The sequence below is a fragment of the Metopolophium dirhodum genome, chromosome 7, assembly GCF_019925205.1.
Source record: "Metopolophium dirhodum isolate CAU chromosome 7, ASM1992520v1, whole genome shotgun sequence".
In the NCBI taxonomy this organism is placed as follows: Eukaryota; Metazoa; Arthropoda; class Insecta; order Hemiptera; family Aphididae; genus Metopolophium; species Metopolophium dirhodum.
Genome location: NC_083566.1, coordinates 35897319 through 35921971, shown reverse-complemented (window position 1 = coordinate 35921971; position 24653 = coordinate 35897319). Strand labels below are relative to the sequence as shown.

The 24653-nt window shown below is 35.8% G+C and overlaps 1 protein-coding gene across 6 annotated transcripts in view; it reads left to right on the top strand.

Moving 5' to 3' along the window:
- Window positions 1-24653, top strand: part of LOC132949565 (transcription factor AP-2-epsilon) — a 187567-nt gene that overhangs the window by 138552 nt on the left and 24362 nt on the right. For all 6 annotated transcript variants that reach the window (XM_061020516.1, XM_061020520.1, XM_061020519.1 and 3 more), the window contains 3 exons: window positions 7613-8056; window positions 20522-20695; window positions 24035-24089. In XM_061020516.1, the coding sequence (XP_060876499.1) occupies window positions 7613-8056; window positions 20522-20695; window positions 24035-24089 (673 nt within the window). The remainder of the gene's footprint in view (window positions 1-7612; window positions 8057-20521; window positions 20696-24034; window positions 24090-24653) is intronic.

The window sequence follows — 24653 nt, the reverse complement described above, 5'->3', positions numbered from 1 at the left end:
ATTATATAGATCGCCACGGCGAGTTCACAGATCGTTCTCTTCGTGCACACACATCGTGTGTGTATTGCGGCGGGATTGGTCGGCATAATAATACATATTAAAATATAATATAATACCTATGCGCGCGTCTTCCTTCCCGTCGCATAACATTATTATAATATTATTATTACGCGTATACGGTCAAATCATTTTCTATAGGACCGAGCGCGTGTTACGCGTGCGCTGGGCAATCTCGAATTCCGATCGGTATACGTATATATATAATATTTTAACGATAATCGTTGTATATTATTTTAAGTATAAAATATATATGAAAACGAGTGAAAAACCGGCGGCGGCGGCGTCAGCTAGACCACCTGAGCGCGCATATAGTGTGTAAAAGCATGATTTGAGTCATGGAAATCGATCGGCCTAAAGGCACACGCCTCACCGTCGCGTATTCGTCGTTCAAAATAATAATACATTATAATAATAATATAAACGATTCGTTAATTGTTTTATTTATTATAATATACGGCTAGAGTAGCTCTCGAGTGCAGCACATGACACGCAGCAGCACTACCGTGTTACGTAGCCACGTATAGGTATATATACTATCCGAAATAATGGGAGTATGTATATATTATAATACGTATTATTATTATTATCATGATGTGCGCGCTCGACACACACACGAAAACGAGTTACACCCGGGGGTCCCGTCCTGAGTTTATTTTTTAATTCACATTTTTACTGACGAGTATAATATGTATGGTAGGCGAATAGATGAGTATGTTTCTGCAGGTATAAAACAACGACTAACTGCACAGTTAAATACATAAATGACCATGGAAATATTCACAAGAACATACTTACTCTTGTAGGCTATAGTACAATGAGAGGTATAGAAAATACAACCAACACTACAGATATTGCAAAACATCTATTGACGAAATGTACAAAATATAGGAGCTCGATGAATACAATATACTTCGCACCTTAAATTCGGCGCTAGGACCTAAGGCCCAAACCAGTCAACAATCAAACAATTTTAAATATTTTTAAGAAAAACTTAATTAGGTATATAATGTAATTTTAAAAAAAAAATTACATGATTAATGTTTTTTATGTATTTTAAATTTTTATAACATTCAAAATACTATTACACACTATTATTATCTGAATTATGCTGCACCGACACACCACACAACAAGAAGAGCTGCACTATACTAGTGCTGTACTAAGTGTACAATACCAAACTTCACCTTTAATATTGGCCAATCTACATTTTGCCAATATTATCTAGATTACTTTTTAAGTTCTTTTTATTTACACAAAAACGTTTTGACACGGCCTACACACTGTCTTTTAAATATTATAGGTCCCAGCTTTTTTCTTTCTAGCTGCAGCGTTTTATTAGGTATATCAGTATATGGTCATCTGCAGATACTGTTACACTTATTCTCGTCGTCGCATACGTATACACTATACATGACGTGTATGTCTGTAGGTAGTGGGTAGTTACAGCTGTATACGTTTGGGACAGAAACGAATTATCAATTCATCAACCCGACAAGAATATATAATAATATTATATATTATAGAGCCTCGTCTGCAGCAACGCGTTCAGCTGGGTGGGTGAGGGAAGGGAAACCGGTACACCGGCCAGCCCCCGACGCGCATACAATAATTTGTCTAATGTACGACAATAATAATTATTACGACCCGTCGTCGAGCACACAATATTATTATATAGCTAGGTATATAGTAAGTAAGTACATGGCGTCGTATTATCGGGTCCGAAACGCGTTTATACAATATGTATACACATCGGCCGGAGACCAGGAGGACCGTTGAATTATTATTCGGCGAGTTCTTCTCTAAAAGGGTCTGGTGCCGTGCACTTTTTTACCGTCCCCCCCCCCCTCTATCCACCCATGACCATGCACTCACTCGCGGTCACTTATAGAGGTACCTACGAAATATATATATGTGTGTGTGTGTGTGTATAAAGACGTTTCGGCACGACTGATGTGTGCGTGCGACTCTATACAACTATAATACCTGGACGAGTATTGCGGGTCACTTATACACGCATTTACTTTATTTTTTTGTCCTTTCATTCCTTAAGTGGTGGCGGTGGCGGCGGTTGACTATACCGTAAGTCTGATTTTCTTTTTTTTCACCATCAGACGAGACACCGCCGACGCTGAATACCGCCGGGGCTCTCGTTTTTGGCGCGTAGTATATTTCCTACACAGGAATTTTCACATTGGCTCCCTAACGGTTTATTATATAAAATCGACGACTTTCGCAGTATGTATACAATGTATATTATTATAGAGCATATAATATAGCGTACCGCTTACGCCGACTAGTTATGTAGACCCGCTTTCTCGGTGCCCGATACATATCTATATATTGTTCGATTAATTATTTGTCCCTTGTATAAATTGCATATTATTAGGTAGTAATAGGACTGTCGACTATCACAATTATTACTATTATAGAGATGAGCGATAACGCAGTTTTGATTTATGTACTAGATATTACATTATTTATTTTTAAATAATTTATTTATGAGTTCCTAATCTATTCCCGCCAAAATTACTGTTCCAACAATATAAAATTTAATATTATGACAAATACCATGTATAAGCTATAGACTATAAAGTCATAAGGTGCAACACAACGTGTAAGCAATTACCGCGTAATAATATAATATTGTAAATACAAAATATCGAAATCGATGAAAAAAGGCGAATCCTATACATAGATAGGTGGGTACCCACTTGATAATAATTATATTAGGTATCACGTGGTACGAGGAATCGAATAAATGTATCGGCCGTCGCCAGTAGTTATATAGGCCGGGGTTGTTTTTTGTTTCAACTGCTTGAATGAATAATTCATATCATTAAATACGCGTTTGTTTACAGTCCGGCGAGACAGTGCACTACGCACGTACTCAATAATAATATGTACGCTACACATAATATACACACACAAAGCACTCGTACAACTAATATATTATTACTTATGGTATAATATAATAATATAATTACCAATGGCCAAAATTAATTTATACGTTGACCTCATCTTTGCTCGTTGCGCGGGCAAGCGCACCGTTATACGTATTTTTTTCTCTAGCAGCGTGCGTCTTCTAATCATCATCGGCGGCGGTGCAATTCTGTGTATAATTAAAAAAAAAAAATAGTATTAATAATAACACAGGTTTGTTTTTACAGTTTGTGTGTGTGTGTGTGTGTGTGTGTGTGTGTGTGTGTGTGAGCGTACGCGCACCATCGCTCTACACAGTAAAATGTATAATACTTTATATGCATATATACATAATAGGATGTGGTAAACCTTTTCATAACTTACCTACACGCGTATTTCACAGAGTCGCGGCCGCGGTGGTGGCGGCGTAGATGATTCGCTCGTTTGTGATCATAGACATCATAAATATATGGACCGCCCATAGAGAGACAAATCATGTTATTCGTGGATATCGAGCAAAAGAAACGGATAAAGGTCACAGCCACGTCGTCTGACGTGTCCAAAAGTTGAGGTTGTCCGAACTCTTGAAATTTCCCGATAGATCACGGTTAGTGAATAATACCGTAAATTGAATACGTGGACCAATCTGCAGAATACATAAAAAGTAGTATTTTAAAGCCACGACCACGACTTACGGCTGAAGTCGTTAGTGTTATCATGGGAAAAATAATACAAAATAATTTCACTCCATCATATTTTAATGTAGGTAATCACTAATCATATTTTGACAACTGGCGTTTTAAGCAGCTGTTTAACTATAGTTGACATTTTTTGAATATTGATATTTCTTTATTCTTAGTTATTTCTTACCATTATGTGTGAACCTTAATCGTAATTTTTATACTACTTTTATACTTAGATAATATTATAGAATTTGAGTAAAGCGCACTCGTTTTTTTTGTTTTATCTTTAAAGATTTCTGGTTTGAAACAATATGTTGTTTATATAGAATTAATAATATTAATTATACGTGTAAATAAAACAATCTACGGTGATAATCACAAGATTTTTCTAACTTTTTTTTATCATATGCTCCTATAAAAAGTGTTAAATATTAATGATTTTTTAGATAGGTGTACCTATATTATACTATGTACGTAAATATCGATTACCCTAATCCTTTATAGCTAAAGATTTATTTTCTTGTTGTTTTCGTTTTCCCAGAAAACCACTTATTAAACGTTATAGTCATTTATATATTCATGAAATAATATTATAATACACGCAGGTGGGAATTATTTTTATCGATATGTTAATTATAATACGTCGGCCATCTAGTTGTAGGCTGTAGCTTATCTATATATCATAGGGACTGCCGTTACGGACGTCGGTCGGCCAGCATAGGTAAAATGTTCTCAGCTTTCACCAGCGACTAGGGTACACCTTTGACACACGTTCAGCGCGCGACTCTTCCTGTTGAGAATTTTCAAAACAATTTATGAGATTCTAACCTACGGCAATGTAAAACAAATCGGCCACGATATTATTCTACGAGTCTATATTAACGTTGCAGATTATAATTTTAATACAAGATCATTTGAATATTGTAATATAATAATAATAATAATATGTAGATGTTGAGCCATCCTATTAGTCGTATGCGTTTTACTGCAACCCAGTAACAATAAAGTATCTAATAAAAGTCCTCGTGGAAAATGAATATACCTAAAATAGTCGATCCGTCGCGCCGCATATATGTCGCCGAGGCGGCATATTTCCGAAACGCGTTGTCTATTCCATATTCTATAGGTACATGCCATATGGAATCATACAATTGGTGAATAGAAGAGGTGATCTCCAGATTCGAACCCATCATCTTCCCCTTCACGCGTCAAACGTAAAATTAATCAAAAATCAAAATTTCTATAGCGACGGTTGAAAGTATTTAACTGACTTTGAACCCTGTGATTGGGTTTAGCCCCACAATATATTATAACATTTTTTTTTTGTATTACGATAGTTATAAATTTATAGTTCTTGGACCTTCCGACCCTTGAAAAAATCCTGGTTGCGCCACTACATCATACAAACCGCTATCGTAGATAATTCTTTTAGTACACGAGTGCACGACCTATATATTATATAATTTTATTCGTTTGGAGTTATCGCGCGAGAAACTGCATAATATTATACTCTGTGGAGTATGTCGTATACCTACGTAGGTATAAATTATTATTGTTAAAAATAATAATAGTTAACCTCGGTCCGCGAGTAGGTGGTTATTTTAATATTGCGATTGTATATAGTGCATAATATATATTGACGTGTAGCGATTGAACTTAATTAAATTATACATTTAATATGCCACGTATAGTATAATAATATATTGTTCGACTTGTCGATAAATCAATATACTGTTTGACACAACTTAATATGTTTAACACTATTCGGTATACCCACTAGACTACCGTCTCCCGGTATATTATTGTATAATACGTATACATGGACTATAATTTAAGAAGCTACGCTGAAATTAGAAGTCAATTTTATTTTCAAGTACTCGTACTTTTGAAAAAGAAACAATTTTTTTTTACAATTTTTCGATAATGGTGACTTAATATAAGTCACAAGTATTTCGATTCGTATTTTTCAAGCTACAGTTATTGTGGTTAAATTATATGTTAGTAGCAATGATTGTAGATCGGCCTACTTATATTATGTTGAATAGTATAAATAATTTAAATTTGAATATTATATATAATATAAAATGCTGCAGTTAAATACTAAAAATTCAACGAATAATTACAGGCTTGCCGGATAAATAACGGGTGCCAGTTTTGGTATATATATTTATGTGACCATAAAATATATACTTTTCTTCTCATATAATAAGGTCCAGCGAGGAACGATAAGTTTTTATTTTCGTATAAACGTGGTACATAATAGGTATTATGGCTATTACGTTTTACAGTTTTATGCTGTCGATGTTTCGAGTAGTACTCTGTTACGTAGGTACCTGTAACCTACACATATAGATAATACAATATTATAATATAGGCACTGTCCGACTGCAGAATACGACGATGTACCGAACTAAATGATTGGTCAAAACGCGCGTATTATCTCGGCTATCATAATAATATTATATTGCCCATCATGCATACGACGTGCATATTATTATTATTATTATTATAACACGCGTATCTAATTTCACTTATGCAAATCGACGCAGAAACCTGCGGTAAATTCATAAAATCCAGATCAGAGCGCGCGTGTCGTCTGAGATACACTTACACACGCGCTCGTATAATAGACCCGACGTACAAATTCGATTAAATTTCGAGAACGAGTTTATCGATATGCGCTCGTACATACACTATATTATATTCTATGCGTTTAATGGATCGAAAACACGCCATGCGTGTGCGCGTTAATTTAAGACGTTATTTTACGTGTGTGTACCTCTAGTTATAACGTATACGCGAACAGCGCGCGGTCTGACCAAAAATAGCTTATATATATTTATATATTTTTTTTAAATATATTATTTGTTTTTTTTCTTTTTTTTTTACAAACGAGCCACTAATTATATTATTGCAATTTGCGACCATATTATAATATTATATATTATATATTTATATATTATTATCATACCTAATGCAATCGAGCGGCCGCACGCGCGTCCATTATATTATTCTATGTTTATGTTATAATATAATATAATATTATTGTGTTATTATAATTTGGTATATATATTATATTGATCCGGTCACGTGTATTATTTTCTACGAATTCGATTATTACCTATTTATCTTTTCTCGGCCGGTGCCACTTTCTACCGCGGCTCTGATTTTGTTTTCGACCGGATTTCGAATCGTATAATGCTTATAATGCGTATAATGCGTATAATATTATGGTAATATGGTGTATATTTATGTAGGTGTTATTAATTATCATATTATTATTGTATGGTCTATCCGTGTGATAACCGTCCGGTGAGTCCACCGCAGCTCCTGCAGTGCAGTTACATATTGGACACGCTGCAATGCGAATTCTAAAAAGGTGTGTGCCGCTAAATAAAAATGGGTATAGGTTAAAACTATTACATTCTAAGCTTTACGAAAACATTTTACAATCTTTTTTTGTTGAGTATCATCATCGTTCTAGGTTGCCATCTATATTGTGTTTTCAGTTTTGAACTTTGATCGTACTTGTATATAAAACATTAAAGCGTTTTCGACTTGTGACGGCTTGTCATGATTTGTATAATATTGCAGTTTTTGATCTTTTATGATGATTTTATTTTCACAATACCAATTAACGCCGAACTGTACGTGAATCTAATGAGATTGAAGGGTTTAGAGGGGTTGGGGCCTCCCCCCGCGAGAGACCACCCGATGGTACACGGGCTTCCAGAGCGCTAAGGCTTACAGGCTGCCAACTGGTTACACTAGGCACCGGTAACCTTATTCGAATGAATATTATATATTTATACGGCACGATACTGGACATTATATTTATTTTATACGTGCAAGACATATTATATAATCACATAATAATATAATATATGCGTTATAATTTATTTTAACGATATTTTGTTGATTTATTATTTAATTTGGAATTATTTTCGCAGGATCGGCTAGCCGGACATGGTACAGTCGCGTCAATCGGCAGTGGCGGGGGCGGGGGTAGTGGTGGTGGAGGCGGTGGCGGAGGAGGCGGCGGAGGCTCGTCACCGTTCAGCCCGCACCACCATCACCACCATCACCACCACCGGAACACGACGCCCACCAACGCCGGTTCCAACATGGGACACCACCAGGACTTCCAGCCGCCGTACTTCCCGCCGCCGTTCCCGCCGGCCCACCATCACCATCAGCCGTCCACCGGCAACGCGTCTTCGCCGTCCGCCATGGACTACATCAACGACCCGTACTCGCAGACGCTCAACAGCCTGCACCAGAGCGCACAGGCCGCCGCAGCCGCGCACCACTACAATCAGCTGACCGTGGCCGCGGTGTCCGTCGGCCAACGACACGACGCCCTCCGCCGGTCGGACTCCGAGTCCATACACGTGGTGAGTGACATTTATGATTATAATGTCGTTATCTAACTATATCGGTATGGTTTGGGCCATTGGGTCGAATTGTACGCATAAATAACATCAATGTCTGTGGAATTTGGGATCTCCAACCTCAAACAGTTTCCCTTTTACAGGACGCATAATCCATATAATATTATGATGGCAGACGGGTGCACTTTGCAAGCATAGGTACTGGGGCGTGAAAACGCTTAATATTTTAAAAAATAGAAATGAAAATTGAAAAATTGTCACCAATGAAACAAAATGGTATTGGAATATATTATAATATTATATTTGTAAACCATTAATTTGTCTTTTACGACCTCTTATCATGTATTTTGGAATTTTGGTTTTGGGCTTGTTTGTAGAGCCAAATTATAATTTGGCCCATCAAAAAATACCAAGAGGGCATCCACGCGCTCCATCAAATGCCACTCGTGGTTGGGTGTACCTATACTTGTAAACTGCAATGCTGTGGTATATACGTGAGGCCGTGAGGGTAAAAACATACAATGTGATTACCACACCATATCAAATTCGTCTGCCATAAAAATGACCATGTTTGACCATTTTTTTTAAGGGGCTCTGTGTAGGCAATTTCGATGCGTAAACGAAAACCTAATGACTAAAATCTTATACAAAGTTATCTAGTATAATAGCAGACGTAATCTCACGTATCTTTAAGGATTTGTTGAATAATTATGAAAATATATTTTGAATTCGTGTGAAGATTATTGCGTCTTAATATAATATAATATGCATACATTACAAAATGATTTTTATCATGTTCACGCTATTTTTATAGTTAAATTATGCACTTCTTTAAATTCTGGTTTTTGCAATTTTTAAGTTTACTTTATACAAATATTTACAAATAATGTAAAATTACTCTGAAACTACTCGTTCGAATTTAAATTCCAGTACATGATCATTTTTACAATAATCTGAATATTATATTATATTAATTCGAATCATTGCACTGCAATTTAGTCGTATGAAAATATGACGAGGCTGCCCAAAAAATTTCTCCCTGCATACTTCGCACGTTAACGTGTTTTGATACAGCATATGCGTAGGTTTATTCTATACGTATCTATATTATAATTGTAGGTGTTTGGCGTATGCCCCCCTCGCGCGCACATGACGTACTTATTCCGCGAGTTTACATGCGAAATCGTTCGCCCGAGGAAGGGTTCTGCCATTACATTCACACGATTACCGACGCGTACGAAAAAGAGCTGTTAAAATAGTCCGCCGCAAAACCGCCATTAATATTTAATAATAATACATCATTTTTATATAAAGTCTGGACATGATTGCGCTATTGAAAATGGAAACCTAAATAACCTGCGGCGAGATGATCGACGGTGTTCCCGTAAACGAAATATCATATTATATCAAGTACCAGGTACTTAGTACCTATACGCCCGCCCGCCACGTGCTATACCGCGTTTTCATGTTAGATTCCATCGACAGGATGACCGAATAGAACGATTTTGTCGTGTATTATGATGATTCAATGCTTCCGGCTCTATATATGTAGATTCTAATATCTATCCATCGTAATATATTATAGGGTACCGCGGGAAAACGTAATACAATTTTGGTGGGCCCGCGTTCGATTCCTTAATTATTTCGATTAATATCAGCACTTATATTTTTTATACACATTATTATAACATGCGTACAGCTATACAGGTTATCGTCGAGTGAATAAATTATAACATGGGTACATAATATTAAATAATACGTATTATACAGCTACATGTAAGTAGGTAACATATAATAACATAGTTGAGACCCTGCACAGGACACCTGCTAGCTCATACATTATTTGTATTCTTGGCTGTCTCCAGTAGGGGGGGGGGGAATGCGTTCGAACGAAATCTGGCCCACGCGGAAAATTGCTCCTCGAATCCGCCTCTGTCTCAGCATCTGATCTCGAATTTTAATATTCACCTACCCGTCCTATTATTATTATATAGTAGTGGTCCAACCTATATAATATGATAAAATATCTTGGACGTGCGTTTACACGCTTCGTTATTGTTATCGCGCGCGCGCACTTGAATCGATCAATCACGAACCGTTTGAAATGGACAACTGGAGACAATCGCAGGTCGCGCGCGTATACCTATACCACCTATACCGGAAACGTGACCGATTGGATAAAAAATCGATTCGCGAGTGACCCTCGGCCCCTCGTGGTGTGATTATAATTGTGATCTACGAGCGAGCTGGTATTGCGCTGCGTGTATATCATAATATGCGTTTATATCACAGCGGTGATGTCGTCCCGTCGGCAGAAATTCGGTTACGGAACTCGATGATAGGGAATATTATCGTTGTTATATTTTATTATTATTATATAAGGACTTCGTTTGTGTGGAAAATTTGCCGTGTACCAATGTAGGTATACCCGCAGCACAACTACCCTTACCACGGCCAACAGTAAGATCGCGCGTGAAACGCATTAATATTGTTCGCACTTCTTATGTATGTCATGGCGATTCTCGAATTAATTTTTAAATTTACTTATTTTGTCTGGCACGTGTCTATCGTAAAATATAAAATAACTTCGACACGTTTCACCGAGTGCGCGCATCAGTGCATAATATTAATGTATGCGTTCCCGTGCCTATAGATAGTAAAATAATTCGTGTCGACCATTCATGTGTATGGAGTAGAACTGAGGAGCGAGCAATATGTTTTATGTTATATTTTAATCGTAGTTTTACCAGAGCCCAGGCTTGACTCATCGGAAAACCCGTGTTACCGTTACATATAACCATCGCACCCTAGCTGCGCTTCGCATATAGTTTATGTAGAAATATAATAAGAACCAGATAAAATAATTCCCCACGTAGGTACACTGTTGTACCTACACAGTGTTAACGGCGGCGCGTAACTCACGATCGCGTCACACGTCGCAAGGGATAAATCTCATATTATTATGTTCATCTGTACCGCGAGATTGCGTGCGTGTCTCTCGCGTCAAATGACTTATACGATATGTGTCTGCAAGGACCTGCGGAGAGGAGAAACGGAAAATAATGTTATTATATTATATTATTGCGCGCACATCCGTTTTCGTTTCGCATATTACAATACATAATATCGTAAGTTATAATAATATAGGAGGTGTATTATAGGTATATATAGGTACCTGTGTATAATGTACCAACCTGCCGCGCCACCGCTCGCTATATTTGCATGCGCGTGCAGTAATGTCGACATTATGTCTCGTGTATAAATTATATTTTGCATATTTATATATAATGCACGCGCGTTTAACAATAATTATTATATGCACACAATCACGTATTCTGTCTTAAATTTTTTTTTTTTTTTTGGTATCCTATATAACATATTATATTTTATTCGTCCGTGTTATCATATTATTGTGTTCTTCTACCCGCGCGCACCGGTAGTGCCGCCGCGTGTGCTCGCCTATAATATTATAATATATATTACGTAACCTGTACGCCCGTTAAATGACTCTAACACGCCATCCCTTGACCACGCCCCAATATCGTATATTATTACAATAATAATAATAATAATAATAATAATAGTAATAGTAATAGTAAAATTATAATATCTCTCATGCTCGAGAAATATATTTTATTATCTTTTAGTTTCACGCATATAAAATCTCGGCGCGTGTGTGCGTCTTGTCTCCGAAGAAACGTGACCCGGCCGGCCCCCGCGATAGCGACTTTGACCCATAAAGAGTCTAAAAAAGCCGTTTAACTAGAGAACTTAATCGTACTTATACACACAAGTAGCAACGGCAAAAATCATGCATTTATCTGAATTATTTCTGTAGGTTTTTTGTTTTTGAGATATTATATAATATAGGTACGCATGGTGAATTTTTATGGATGTACACCCCATGGTTGAAATATACACATTTATTTAAATTCTTATTTTTAAGAAATTTTAAATACAATTGAAGACTACATTTTCAACATAACATTCAAATAATATTCAACAGACTATATTTCAGTATATTATGATTCTTAAAAGAATAACTCAGATACTATAATATATATATATAGCGATAGATAGATACCAGCGATACTTACTCCTTCGAATTGCGATTTCAATGGGCATGTACGTAATATGAAAAAAATAAATATTTTAAAATATATAAATTTTAAATAAGCATAGGTGTCAAGCTCGATACCTACTTATCTACCTATAGCATTGATTAAATATACTATATAAGTATATTTAATCAATGCCTATGGGTACCTACTTAAAAATTTTAAATCAGAATTTGTTTACATTATTTAACTATAAAAACGGTGTAATCATCCTGCTTATAAAATCACCCTGTACATTATTATATTATTGATATCACATTTATTTATACAACGGTATGTACTAGTATAATAATATATTCATCGAAACTATATTTTATATAGTTGCGCACTCGTCACATTTTGAATCGCTAGGAGGTCGTAGTTTACCACGTAAGGTTATCATACCGCAACCGCTATCGTATATATGCTATAACTCATACGGTATATATTATATTATTATAATATGTAGTAATGTATAGTATGGTCTACAAATTACGGTGGGGTGGCGTGAAAACTACGTCTTGCACTTCATGTCGTATATATAGATTCATATTATAATATAGGTTTACCGTACTAGGCACGACGAAACGGGTCCGGTTTTTATAACAACGCTGCCCAGTCACCATAACGTCATAATAATATATAATTATAATTTTTGCGGGGTGTCTTACTTTGGATATGTTCCTCATCGATAACTGTTTGTCCATACAGCGTTTTAAAATATGATTTTGTACAGGCACACCCTTCCCCTTCTTGGCCGTATAATCAAAAAATATATGTTACAATGCGAGAACCCCTCACCCAAATTTGTACTAAATATTAAATTAAAACACCCCTCTTTAAAAAATCCTGGTTATACTGTTATAGCATACCTATATATATATATATATATACGTGTGTTATACGCATCAGATTTTTTATATAATTGTATAATAGGTAGGTACTAAAATTGTTCTATATTAATATACCTAATTATTATCGGTTTCCGCATTAATTCAAAACGAAAATTATGAACAATTTCGTTTACAGGATCCTTAAAATTGAGTGAATGCCGAAAGTTTTAAATAATGAATTAGGTCACCTTTTCTGTTAAGTTTTTAATAGCAATATTCCAGTCATTTTTTTTTATTCAAATATTTCAATTACCTACTTTGTATGTCTATAAAATATATGCATCTAAGTGGGTATAGGTACCTAAAATGTAAAGACCAAGAACTTAAAAGTAACTTTACCATGCACATTTTTATTTATTTGGATCTAACAATCACATTTCATATTTGATAAAGAATGTCGATTGATAACAATTAAATGGCGTCACACTTATCATGCGTACCTATTATTTTCAGACTACGGACGCAGTAGGTCTATAAGTGCGACTGAATATTTAATTCTTAGGTATATAACGTCGTACATATCCGCGTTCGATCGTATAGTAATGTACAATTACGTAATTTTTTTGTTAGATATTTACACGATCGTTTTTATTGCCCTAAACGCGAGTAATTCGACGTAGAAAATCTAAAACTGCTCGCGTTCACCTATACGTGGCTACGTATATCAGAGTTAGTTTAATATCTCGAGAGTCGAGACCAAACATATTAACGCGTGTCGCATATATACGGTGATTGGGGGGGGCTTGGCTTAGCCCCCCCCTAAAATTCAATCAAATCTCCGCCTATGCGAATAAGTTATTTTATTTAAACATATATTTTATATTTTTATCGACGTCGGGCTGTGTAATGCTCGCTGATCAACCGCTATATTATACAATCTTATTGACCCTATATGAACTGCTTTACAACATACCTACCTATAATATTAAATACATCTAATCGAACTCTTTTAAATATCATTTATTTTCTGTCCGGATGACAAGGTTGGTTTCGAGTGGATAATAATAATTTATACATAATATTAGTATTATAATATTATGTGGGCGATTTGCGAGTTGTGCCTATAAAGACGAATAGTTAAAGGAAAATCGCGCCGCGGTGTGGTGGTTTCGACATGATATTTAACGTTTCGCAAAACATTTTGTTTTCAAATAAATGTATATTCCCAATTTTTCACGTCAAAAATAAACCGTCGATCGTCGTTCGACCGATTCGCGAACTGCAGCAACCAACGGAATCGTTGGATAAGCTCTGCTGCTATTGTTGACACTTGTTTGGTAGATGTCCGTACACTGCGTATTTGCAATGAATACAATATCACCGATGCGACACAAAGAAATAGCGTAGGTACTAGGTATACCACTACAATAGGGACGACAGATTTTTTTAAGTTTTCATTTGTCATATATATTAGTGAAAATCGCTTTGCTCACGCGGACGGATCCGCTGATGACGTGTCCGTGTGTATATATATAATATATATTATTATTATTATTACCTCCGCGACTGACTACCGTTCATAATATATTATATTATTATCGCGGGCGCGCGTTCGCGTCGACGAGGGCGGCGGCGAGCGGTAGTCCGACGGCTGAGACTCTACGCGCTTATTATTATTATTATACCTATACGGTCGTTCGGACGGGATTTAATTAAAACAGGCGCGCGCGCAAGAGTATACCTATGTATTATAAAAGCGGTACGCGTGAAATCGTTCAAAGTATTTTTCGTTTTTACCTCCACTGCAGAGAGAAAGAGCGAGAGAGACAGATGGAGGGACAGAGAGACAGCGAGAGAGAGACTTATTGAGTGCATGTGTTGGTATAATTAATATATGGGTATACGTACGCATTCAATCGTCCGGCTCCGTTAATGGGGCCCGAGGAAATCGATTCGACTACTCTCGTCGTGAAAAGTGGGCGTCGCGCGATACGTGCTCCTGCGGTGGTGGTGTCCGACGTTTTATTTTTTTAATTACCCGTCTCCTCCGGAATTTTCGTCGACAAACAAAAATGCTGTCGCCAAAGTCCGTCCGTCCGCCCGTTATGAAATAATATACAATAATACGTAATATATAATATTTGGTATATACCTATATATGGACTAGAACTACTTATATTGTTTTCTAGTTTATACAAGAGTTCTGTATATTTTATCACTCTTCATAATTCATGGATAGTACTTATGGAGATTAGAATATTTTCAAACATTTAGAATTTCTATTTAGACATTTGTGGGAAACCGTCTTGTGGCCCGTGGGAAATACAAACATTATTTTGTTAAATGATATTACCTTACTTGAATTTTACGTAAATTATTTTGATTATGATGTTTTTTTTTGATACATGAATATTTCAAAAATCAAAAATTGAGTGAGTGCGTTTTAAAAATTACTCTGAATATAAAAAGGTTAAAATAAATCTGATTATTTTATGCATTGACTTTCTGATAAATGTGCATACTGCATAATACATAGTACCAATTTTCTATTTTGACCAAAAAACATAATGACATAATGTCACTAATATATTTATTTAAATCGTGAATCTACTGCGCAGCAGACAACGTAGTTAACAATATACTATCAATAGGTATGGGTACCACAAAAATAATTTGATAACATAATATGTCTATAAAACACGATTTTAATAACCAATAACCGTCAACCGATATGTTAGACGAAAAATAAACTATAATGGTTTTTGAAATAAACTCTGTATTAACGTATAGGTGTTAAAATGAATTACGAAAACATATTATTATGACATGATATAATATTATGTTTTCATCTGTAAGAATATGCGACAAACATTTTCGGAATTAAAATTTAGCGATCACGAAACATATTTGTATCGAATCAGATTTTAAATATGCACTTTCCTGACAAATATGCAAACACATAAAGTTCCGAGTCTTGTTCATGATATACGTTAAGTATATATTACAATATGTGTGTATACAATATTTTACATGTACGGCACCCTTCGAGTGGATTATATACACATATTATTATAATAACTAGGGTGGCGACGGCGGCGGGATTTCTTCGTCCAGAATTCCGATGTACGTGGAATTCCAAGCGTTTTAATTATGCCAGCTCAAGTCAGAAAAACGACGAGGGTATAAAAACGATTATTATTAGTAGAGCGGCGCTATCGTAACGCGCGCTTTTACATGCATATCATTATTATTATTATTATTAATATTATATATAATCGGGATGTAATTATATTAGAGTATATACGGGGATGGCCGAATCTGAGATTTTGGAATGTCGACAAATTCAAATTTTTACTAGATGTTTTAATACGATTTTTCGTTTCGGGGGAGAGACCGAGAAACGCGCTATTGTAAAATATATTTTGTTATCCTTGTGTTATCGTAATAATTATATTTTGTTAATAATGTAATATAAACTGCCATGTATATTGTGTATAGTATATACACGCATACACCGAACCTTCTCGGTATTGGTAAATCGCGTACCATCATCATCATCGTCGTCATCGGAAAACCGTATCATATATATATATATATAAATATCATAATATACTAAAGTATAATATTATGTATAAATATTGTTCTACAGAAATTCTTGAGCTTTTAAAACTTTATCCGATAATATTTAATAACGATGACGACTGCAGCGAGGGTGGTGATAATAAAAGATAATATAAATAATAAAATCTGTTATCTTCTGTAAAAAGTTGTGTCTCTGTCAATTGAGAGAACAAGAAAATATACTTTTGTGTAGGTATTTTGAAACTTATATATAATATTTAAAAAAGTACTAAATAAATATTAATGCGTGGCAAGGATTCAAATGAATACCTCCCTCAAAAATTAATCATCACTCTGGATCTGTCCTTGCGTAAAGTAGTTAAGACTATTTCGATTTCTAAAGATTTTATATTCTGTTATGCACGCCACGTACTTTAGGATGGTACGGGCTTGCCAAGTTTGTCATCGAAAGTTTTTTCTTCTACTTGACATCCACTAAAACTTTAGCAGCCTCGTTTATACTTTATGTACACTCGCATTTGAAGTTAATAGTTAAAAGTTTAAAATAATTGGCACAATAAATTGCAGGTAGCTGCTGCTCTGCACACATCAAAGTTAATTATTAATGAATAATGGCTTTCTGTTTCACGTTTCGGTACAAATTATAGAGCGTATAACGCAATTAAAATTATAATACACGTGCAATATGTTCAATTTAGTAATAATGTTATTGTTTTCATTAACATTCGTTAGTGAAAAAACTATGTATGTTCATAGTTGTATCGATGGGAAAATCTTTATATATATATAAATGTAGAAATATCTTAAATGTTATATAATATATAACACATAAATACAGAATGTTCGTTACTTGACGGAAGACATTCGTACCTTTATTTCTAAATCCTACTTCGGTAATATTTTTATATTATACGTATAATAATATAATAATATTATAATATACGTATAATATATTAATCTTCGGATTATAGTGAAACTGTTTTCAAACGTAATTATAAGCTGTTTATAATATTAATCGAATATCGTTTGTAAATAAACCCCCTCCGCGTAGCTTTTGCGTATAATAACACGGCTTATGTGTAGAGCCGAAGCTGTTCTCTCATAGTATTATATTACTATATATATATAAAATCGGTCGTGTCACGATAATCGTAAAATTACGCATGTTATCCGACTTGACACATTTTTTTATCGCTCAATAAATACCGCCTTCGATTTCATTCTTTCTCTCTGTTTCTCTCTTTCGATTTTTATATGTATACATCACATATTATATTTCTCTCCCGGGTGCATATGCGGATGATTAACGGCTATATAAACGCGTTCATATATAAATATATAATATTATAAAGGTATATTATATTATAATATAATATGCGCTGTTCTACTTTATAGTTTAAAAAACTGGTCGTGAAAAATTCACACATTACACTGCCGCCGCCGCGCGTGTACGATTTTTTTTTTTTCGTTGCACATAATATTATTATAATATAGGTAATAATAATACTTGCATGAAAAAAAAAATTGTGAATTTTTCTCAGAAGTCGTATACGTACGTACTGTTAACTGCGGCAGCAAACGGGGGAGGTAAAAAAAAATTCCGATCTCATTATATATTATATTATACTCGTTCAAATACGGAACCATTAAAATATACGTTATACTGCGGTACGCCGTATGTATCGATCGCCCCGACTGAATAATAATAATAATAATAATAACAACAACAATGATAACTCGCATACACACACACACAAGTACGGCAAGTATAATATATTGTTAACACACACACAAGATCACGAGTACCGGACGCAGACGGGTCTCATGTATCCGTACGGCGAGGAGAAAAAGTAAATATAAATCAATATCGCCAAAAAAAAAAAACTTTCTCGGCCGAGATCGACGAGGTTGCCGCCGCGCTCGGTGTGCAACAGTTTCCGACGGGTGCCCTTCCGTCACGTATACGGAATGTAGTCGTATAATATTATTATATATAGGTGTATTACTGCCGCCGCTGCAACCGATCGGACGTCGTTTAAGTATAATAATAATAATAATAATAATATAATACCTATACGTCGACCGATTTGGGCTTGGTATAAACGGGACCGGATCTGTGCAACCCGCACTAATAACAATAATTATTATCGTCGATGATACGCATACGACGACGACGACGACGACGACGACGACGACGCACATACAAAACAGTGTGCGGATTTTTTTTTTCGACTACACATATTTTATGCGCGAGGCGACTTTGTTGAGTATAATATATATCTAGGTTACGCGGACGTATCGAGTGCGTATTCCTTAACGAGAGAGTATGTGTATAGAAATAGGTACCTATATATAATATAATATATACGCGCGCGGTGTGCGTTTATCGAAAACCTCTCCCATATCTGGTTACGAGACCCGTAATTATAACCGGCCGAAAAATCGAAATAAATAAATAAATAAAAAAAAAACCGCTCATTTCGATGTCTAAAGCTGGTATTATAACGTAGAATATTATTATATACCGCGTGACGATTAATCAAATTCGAACGATCGTCGGCGATACTGTCTCTTGTCTCTATCCGTCTTTCTCCATCTGTAAAATAATCGTCGATCATAACGCGCATTTTACGGCCGCATAAACGCGATAAATTATTATTATTATTATTTTGTTTTCTTCGTCGTGTTCTATATTATCATACTGCCGAGCAGTGCAGTTTGTGACGTAAACGACAGTAGGTAGTATAAAAGAGAAAACCTCGCGATTATGGTACGATATTAACTGTCCGATTTTTAATTATTATTGTATTAATAAATAATATTATTACTATACTTATTGAACGATGAAAAACCGTTTGCTTATATCCGTAGATATATCATATAGTTATATATATATAATGTATACGAGTGTCGCTGCCACGATGTTTTTACTCTCGCGAACTCGTAAAGTGACATAATGACGGATGCTGCAGCCGCGCGTAATATCGTAATAAACACTCGTCTAGATCGAAAATAACTCTTGCAACTCGTATGCATCGATCGTATGCGATCTAGTGTGTCGGGTAGTAATTTATATGTCATAGTATACGCACATTTCAATAAATTGTTCACGCTAGTCGTACCTGTAATAGGCCGACGACGATGTGACCACACACACGACACACACTGCACATACACCACGTCATAAAATTGCGACGTCTACGTTGATATAAATACTAGAAACTATTTTTTTTCATTAATACACGTAACTGATATGTAAACGTAATCGTCGAGAGTGTTAATAATTTGATATTATTGGGATTCATTCAGACGTCCCGAACGGAGTAGTTATCCGGATTTTAGAATATACGATTTTTCATTTATCATATAGATATTAGATATAGTGTAATTTATATATAGATACTACCTACGAGTATAATATTATAACGTATTTACTATTTTCACATGATATAATAACATACAATTTTTGTATTGAAATTACAATTACAATTTTTTTTGAGAATATATCAGTTATTTATGTCATGTTTTTTGGTATCACTGTTATATTCTATACCTATATATACAGATATTGATATATTTGATGTGATATATTTGATGTGCTATGTATGATGTAGGTACAAACTACAAACCTATATCCCAACCTTAAGAAAATCTAAATTTTATCTCAGCACTTATAATGGTTAGGTACAGCCGTATATGCTTATCTCTTATACCATACGAATATACGATATACGTATAAAGAAGTTCGAATTATACAGGTATTATATGTTCCGGCTATAGATGACAAATATTATGTTCATCCGGCAAATGTAAATCCGTATTAGTTATTGTACCTAACATTTTGTAATAATAGTATATATTATCATGTGCTGTGAGATCTCACAAATATTTTACGATTTCACTAAACGACACAATATAATATATATAGTAACGTGATTTTTGTTATTGATTCACAGGGCAACATGCACCCTTCTTTCCCGTACGAGAGCGGTCGTTCCCGAGGTGGCGAGTACGGTTCCGGCGTCGGCGGAGTTCGAGGCCGAGGCGACGTGCTCGTCCAGTCGCACCCGGGCCTGGAGGACTCGTTGGTCCTGCACAACGCCCTGTCCAGCGTGGTGGAAGAAGCTCAGGTGAGTCATCGCGTTCCGATCTATTGATTATTAATTTTACCGTGATTTATAACCACCATATTATTTGTACCATCATAATTACAATATAACGCGTAGGTACCTGCAGTATATTATTCTGGTATTACGCGCGAGGGGGCTGCAGCAGCCCTACACCGCGGGTGTCCGGAGACACGCCTCATATCGACCGGGAGAGGGTTGAACCGGTCGTCGTCGGTTGATTACCGGTTGCTTTTAACAAGTATATAAATAACGCGTTATAACCAGCAAGCTCCGTCGGCGGAGGGTAAAAATATTTTGCTTGTTTTCGGTATTGCGCGAATCCTTACGTCCTACACCCATACATTGTATACTATATATAGTATATTATACATAACCACGATATAGGTTTGGTATAACGCGCTTATTGATCATATACGTGAGCTAAGAAAACTACCCGTACCTATATGCGTACGATTCGACGTGCACCAAAGTACCTATATATTTATAGTTATACGGTCGATAGTTGCGATACCTTGCGAACTTGAAGATGTATAAAAATATCGCTTCGATAACTAATTTCGAATTAATATTCTAGATAACTAACTCTAATTTCCCAAAGATATAGTAAAAAAAAAATTAATAAGACTCAGTGCTATAAATTATACAGTACCTATTGCATGTCATTAGAACAATTCTTTGGTTATTGATATTTGACGTCTCGGCTGCAGTTTATTAATTACATTTTCTAAGTTTCATGTTTATTTGAAGATTATTTCTGGGACTCATAATTTTTGGAATCACTATTATTTGATATATTATTGACACCAGTGATTTCGTCATCTGTTAACAGTCCGCTGACTACAACAGCCAACGTACAGCATCGTTAGCATATTACGTTTAAAATGTAGTTTGTTAATAAATACAAGTTTATACACACAAGAAGTCAGCCACAATTTGTCAATCATGTTTACCGTCTTTGTTTTTACTTTTTTAAGCATATAATATATTCTTATGACACTGAAATAATCACCCAGTTACAATATAGGATCGACCGAACTATTTATCACAATTGTCTGTATAAAAAAATCTAGTGTTACTCGTGGAAATTTTAAAAAAAATTCTAGTATCAAAGTCAAGATTTTTGAGTTATCGAAGTTCGAGTTATCGCAACTCGACTGTATCTATATAATGATTTAGGCAGTAGGCACCTATATACCTATAACGTGTGCACCGTGTGTAATAGACGATGCCGTGCCTGGCCAATGATTGATGAGATTATTCGGAACGCGCGCGTTGATCTGACGATGATCCGACGATTTTTAATTACACAAACAAAAGCACCGCCGACAATCATTGCAGCAGAGTACCGCGCGCGCAGGAATTTTCCCCGCGAATTGTACGACCGCCGGTGTAGCAGACTGTCCGCTCTATACAAGCTTGTTGACCACGAAATATTATTATTTTTAATTGGGTGATCACCGATCAGGGTGTAGGTAGTATAGCAAATGTAAAGAAACGCTTATGGTATTTCAATAACAAACCCGCGCGTTACAGATCAATCTCTCGCTTATACCTCATACAATGTTATTTTGAACCCCTAAACCCTCTACCCCAGAATACGTAAACTTTCTATCGTTTGAATAATTCCGATCAACGAATAACTGCGCCGTTGTAGGGCTATATTACTTCGTAACGAGACAAATTGTCTGCGCGCCAATAACGAATACGCCAATAGCTGTTTGTATAATTATTTTAATTGGATGCGCCTTCTATGGTATTATATACGATACAGGGAAGACGGTGCTCATAAGTTTAACAGTGTTTGTACCAGAAAAAAAATCGATATTTTACGAAATACTATTTTGGATGTTTATATTAATAATATGGAGAGCCAAATTCATTGTAGTCCAACGTAATTTTCCGTTACACAATAAAAAATTAAAACATTTGTTTTCTTCATCATTGAAAGTCTGAGATGGCCACAATGTTCATTTACGTAAAAAAGCCATGTCCGCCAGATATTCAAATAGTCAGGTTACCTATCTACATTGCGTTTTTAAAGTTTGAGCCCAAGATATTACTAGCAAATACACCGGAATACCGTAGGTTTAATGACTGCAAATAGTACCTATAGCTATACGCAGTCGACAGTAATAATTAATGCCGTCGCCCGATCACAAGCGGAAAAGCAGTAGTAGCAGTATACGCGGCTGCTGTTGTAGGTCTCTTCGGCATTTAAACGAACACGTATATAATGTATACGATATCAATTATTGTTATTGGCACATAGGCCGGCCGTAGTACACGTATATATTATATACTTTCTGATAGGTTTTACCGATCCGGACACTCCTCCTGTAGGAGAACCGCCGCCGCCGCCGTTATAAGCGCATTATTTTAATATACTGTCCCGTGTATATTTTATATGTACATATACCTATATATTCTTGTACACATACGGGATATAATGTATATTATGATATGATATACGGTAGACATGACGAGTGTGGTGGTAGCATATAATACTAACCCATGTGTGTGTGTGTGTGTGTGTGTGTGTGATGCAGCGTGTGTCGGCGGACCACGGCTCCCGAGATACGGCCGCGTTTTAATTTTTTTTTAATCGGGTGCGCCCATAACTCGTTACGTCCCCGAAATAATATTTAAAAAAAAATATATATACATAGGTAATATATTATTATTATTATGTATATATCGTAAGCGCGCGTACGCATGATAAAATATTATAAATCCGAAACGCGCGTTTTCGTTTTTTTTAAGTGGCCTTTTGCGTTCGATTTATCTCCGGCCGAGGTTGATGGTAATTATTATTATCGAAAATATAATAATATTATACGTATAGATAGGTAGGTACCTCGTGTAATAAAAATATTACATTATACGTGTACGGCCACGTTACTACTATATATACGCGTTCGGACGAAGACGATTCCCCGTACGTGATATTATAATATATATACACGATAATATTATTATCGTGTGCGCAGTGGTGGCGAAGACGACGACGCATAATAATAATCTCAATAATCTCGTGCGCGCGCTTTTTAAAATAATAATAATGATACCAGAGTGCAATCGCCGTTATAATGGTAACAATATTATTATCATTATTATTTTATATACAACCGCAATCAAGCAGTAGCCCGTTCTCCGTAATATCACGATATCGCCGGTACGCGTAATATGGGTACCTGCCCGGCATACACGTACAGGTAATACGTAACCGTGTAATTATATTATACTTACAATATAATATTATATATTATTGTAATAATACCGCGTTTGCCGTAGTATTACGACTGATTATTTATTTTTTCGTTCATTTTTTTTCCCCAACAGGAACACAACGTGGACGACAGCAGTTCGTTTATGAACGACTTGCCGCTACTAAAACGTAAGTACCTTCGTACATTTGATATGCCTAATATTATAATATATTACTTATGTGTTTGCTCGGAAAAAAATAATCGTATGTAAACGCTTGACGCCGTGCTACTATATATTTTAAACATGTATATATATATACGTTCGAATGGCACACGCGCGAATAATTGGCCTTATACCGGTTCGACGCGCGTGTGTGTCCAAAACTCCGAGCAGCTATATTATATATGATGTAGGGGCGTGCGCCCGACGACGGTCCTCTCGGACTGCATTCGCGTATTTTCTTTGTGATATTTAATTATGTTTTCGATTTCAATTATCCATCGTCGTAGTGTAAATCGTAAACGTAATGATTAATATTTCTCGACGGAACGCGAATTACGCGCGCGCACCCACCGTACACGCGGTACGCTGCAGTAGTTTTGAGTTTTCGTGGAAACGCGTCGTCCCCTATGTTTGGGTACCGACGACGACAGCGACCGGTCTCGCTGATTGGCCGGCCGGCGGGGCCAATAAAACGGAAAAGTTCGACGTCCCGCTGACGACGACGATATGTCGAGGGTCCTTTCGCCCC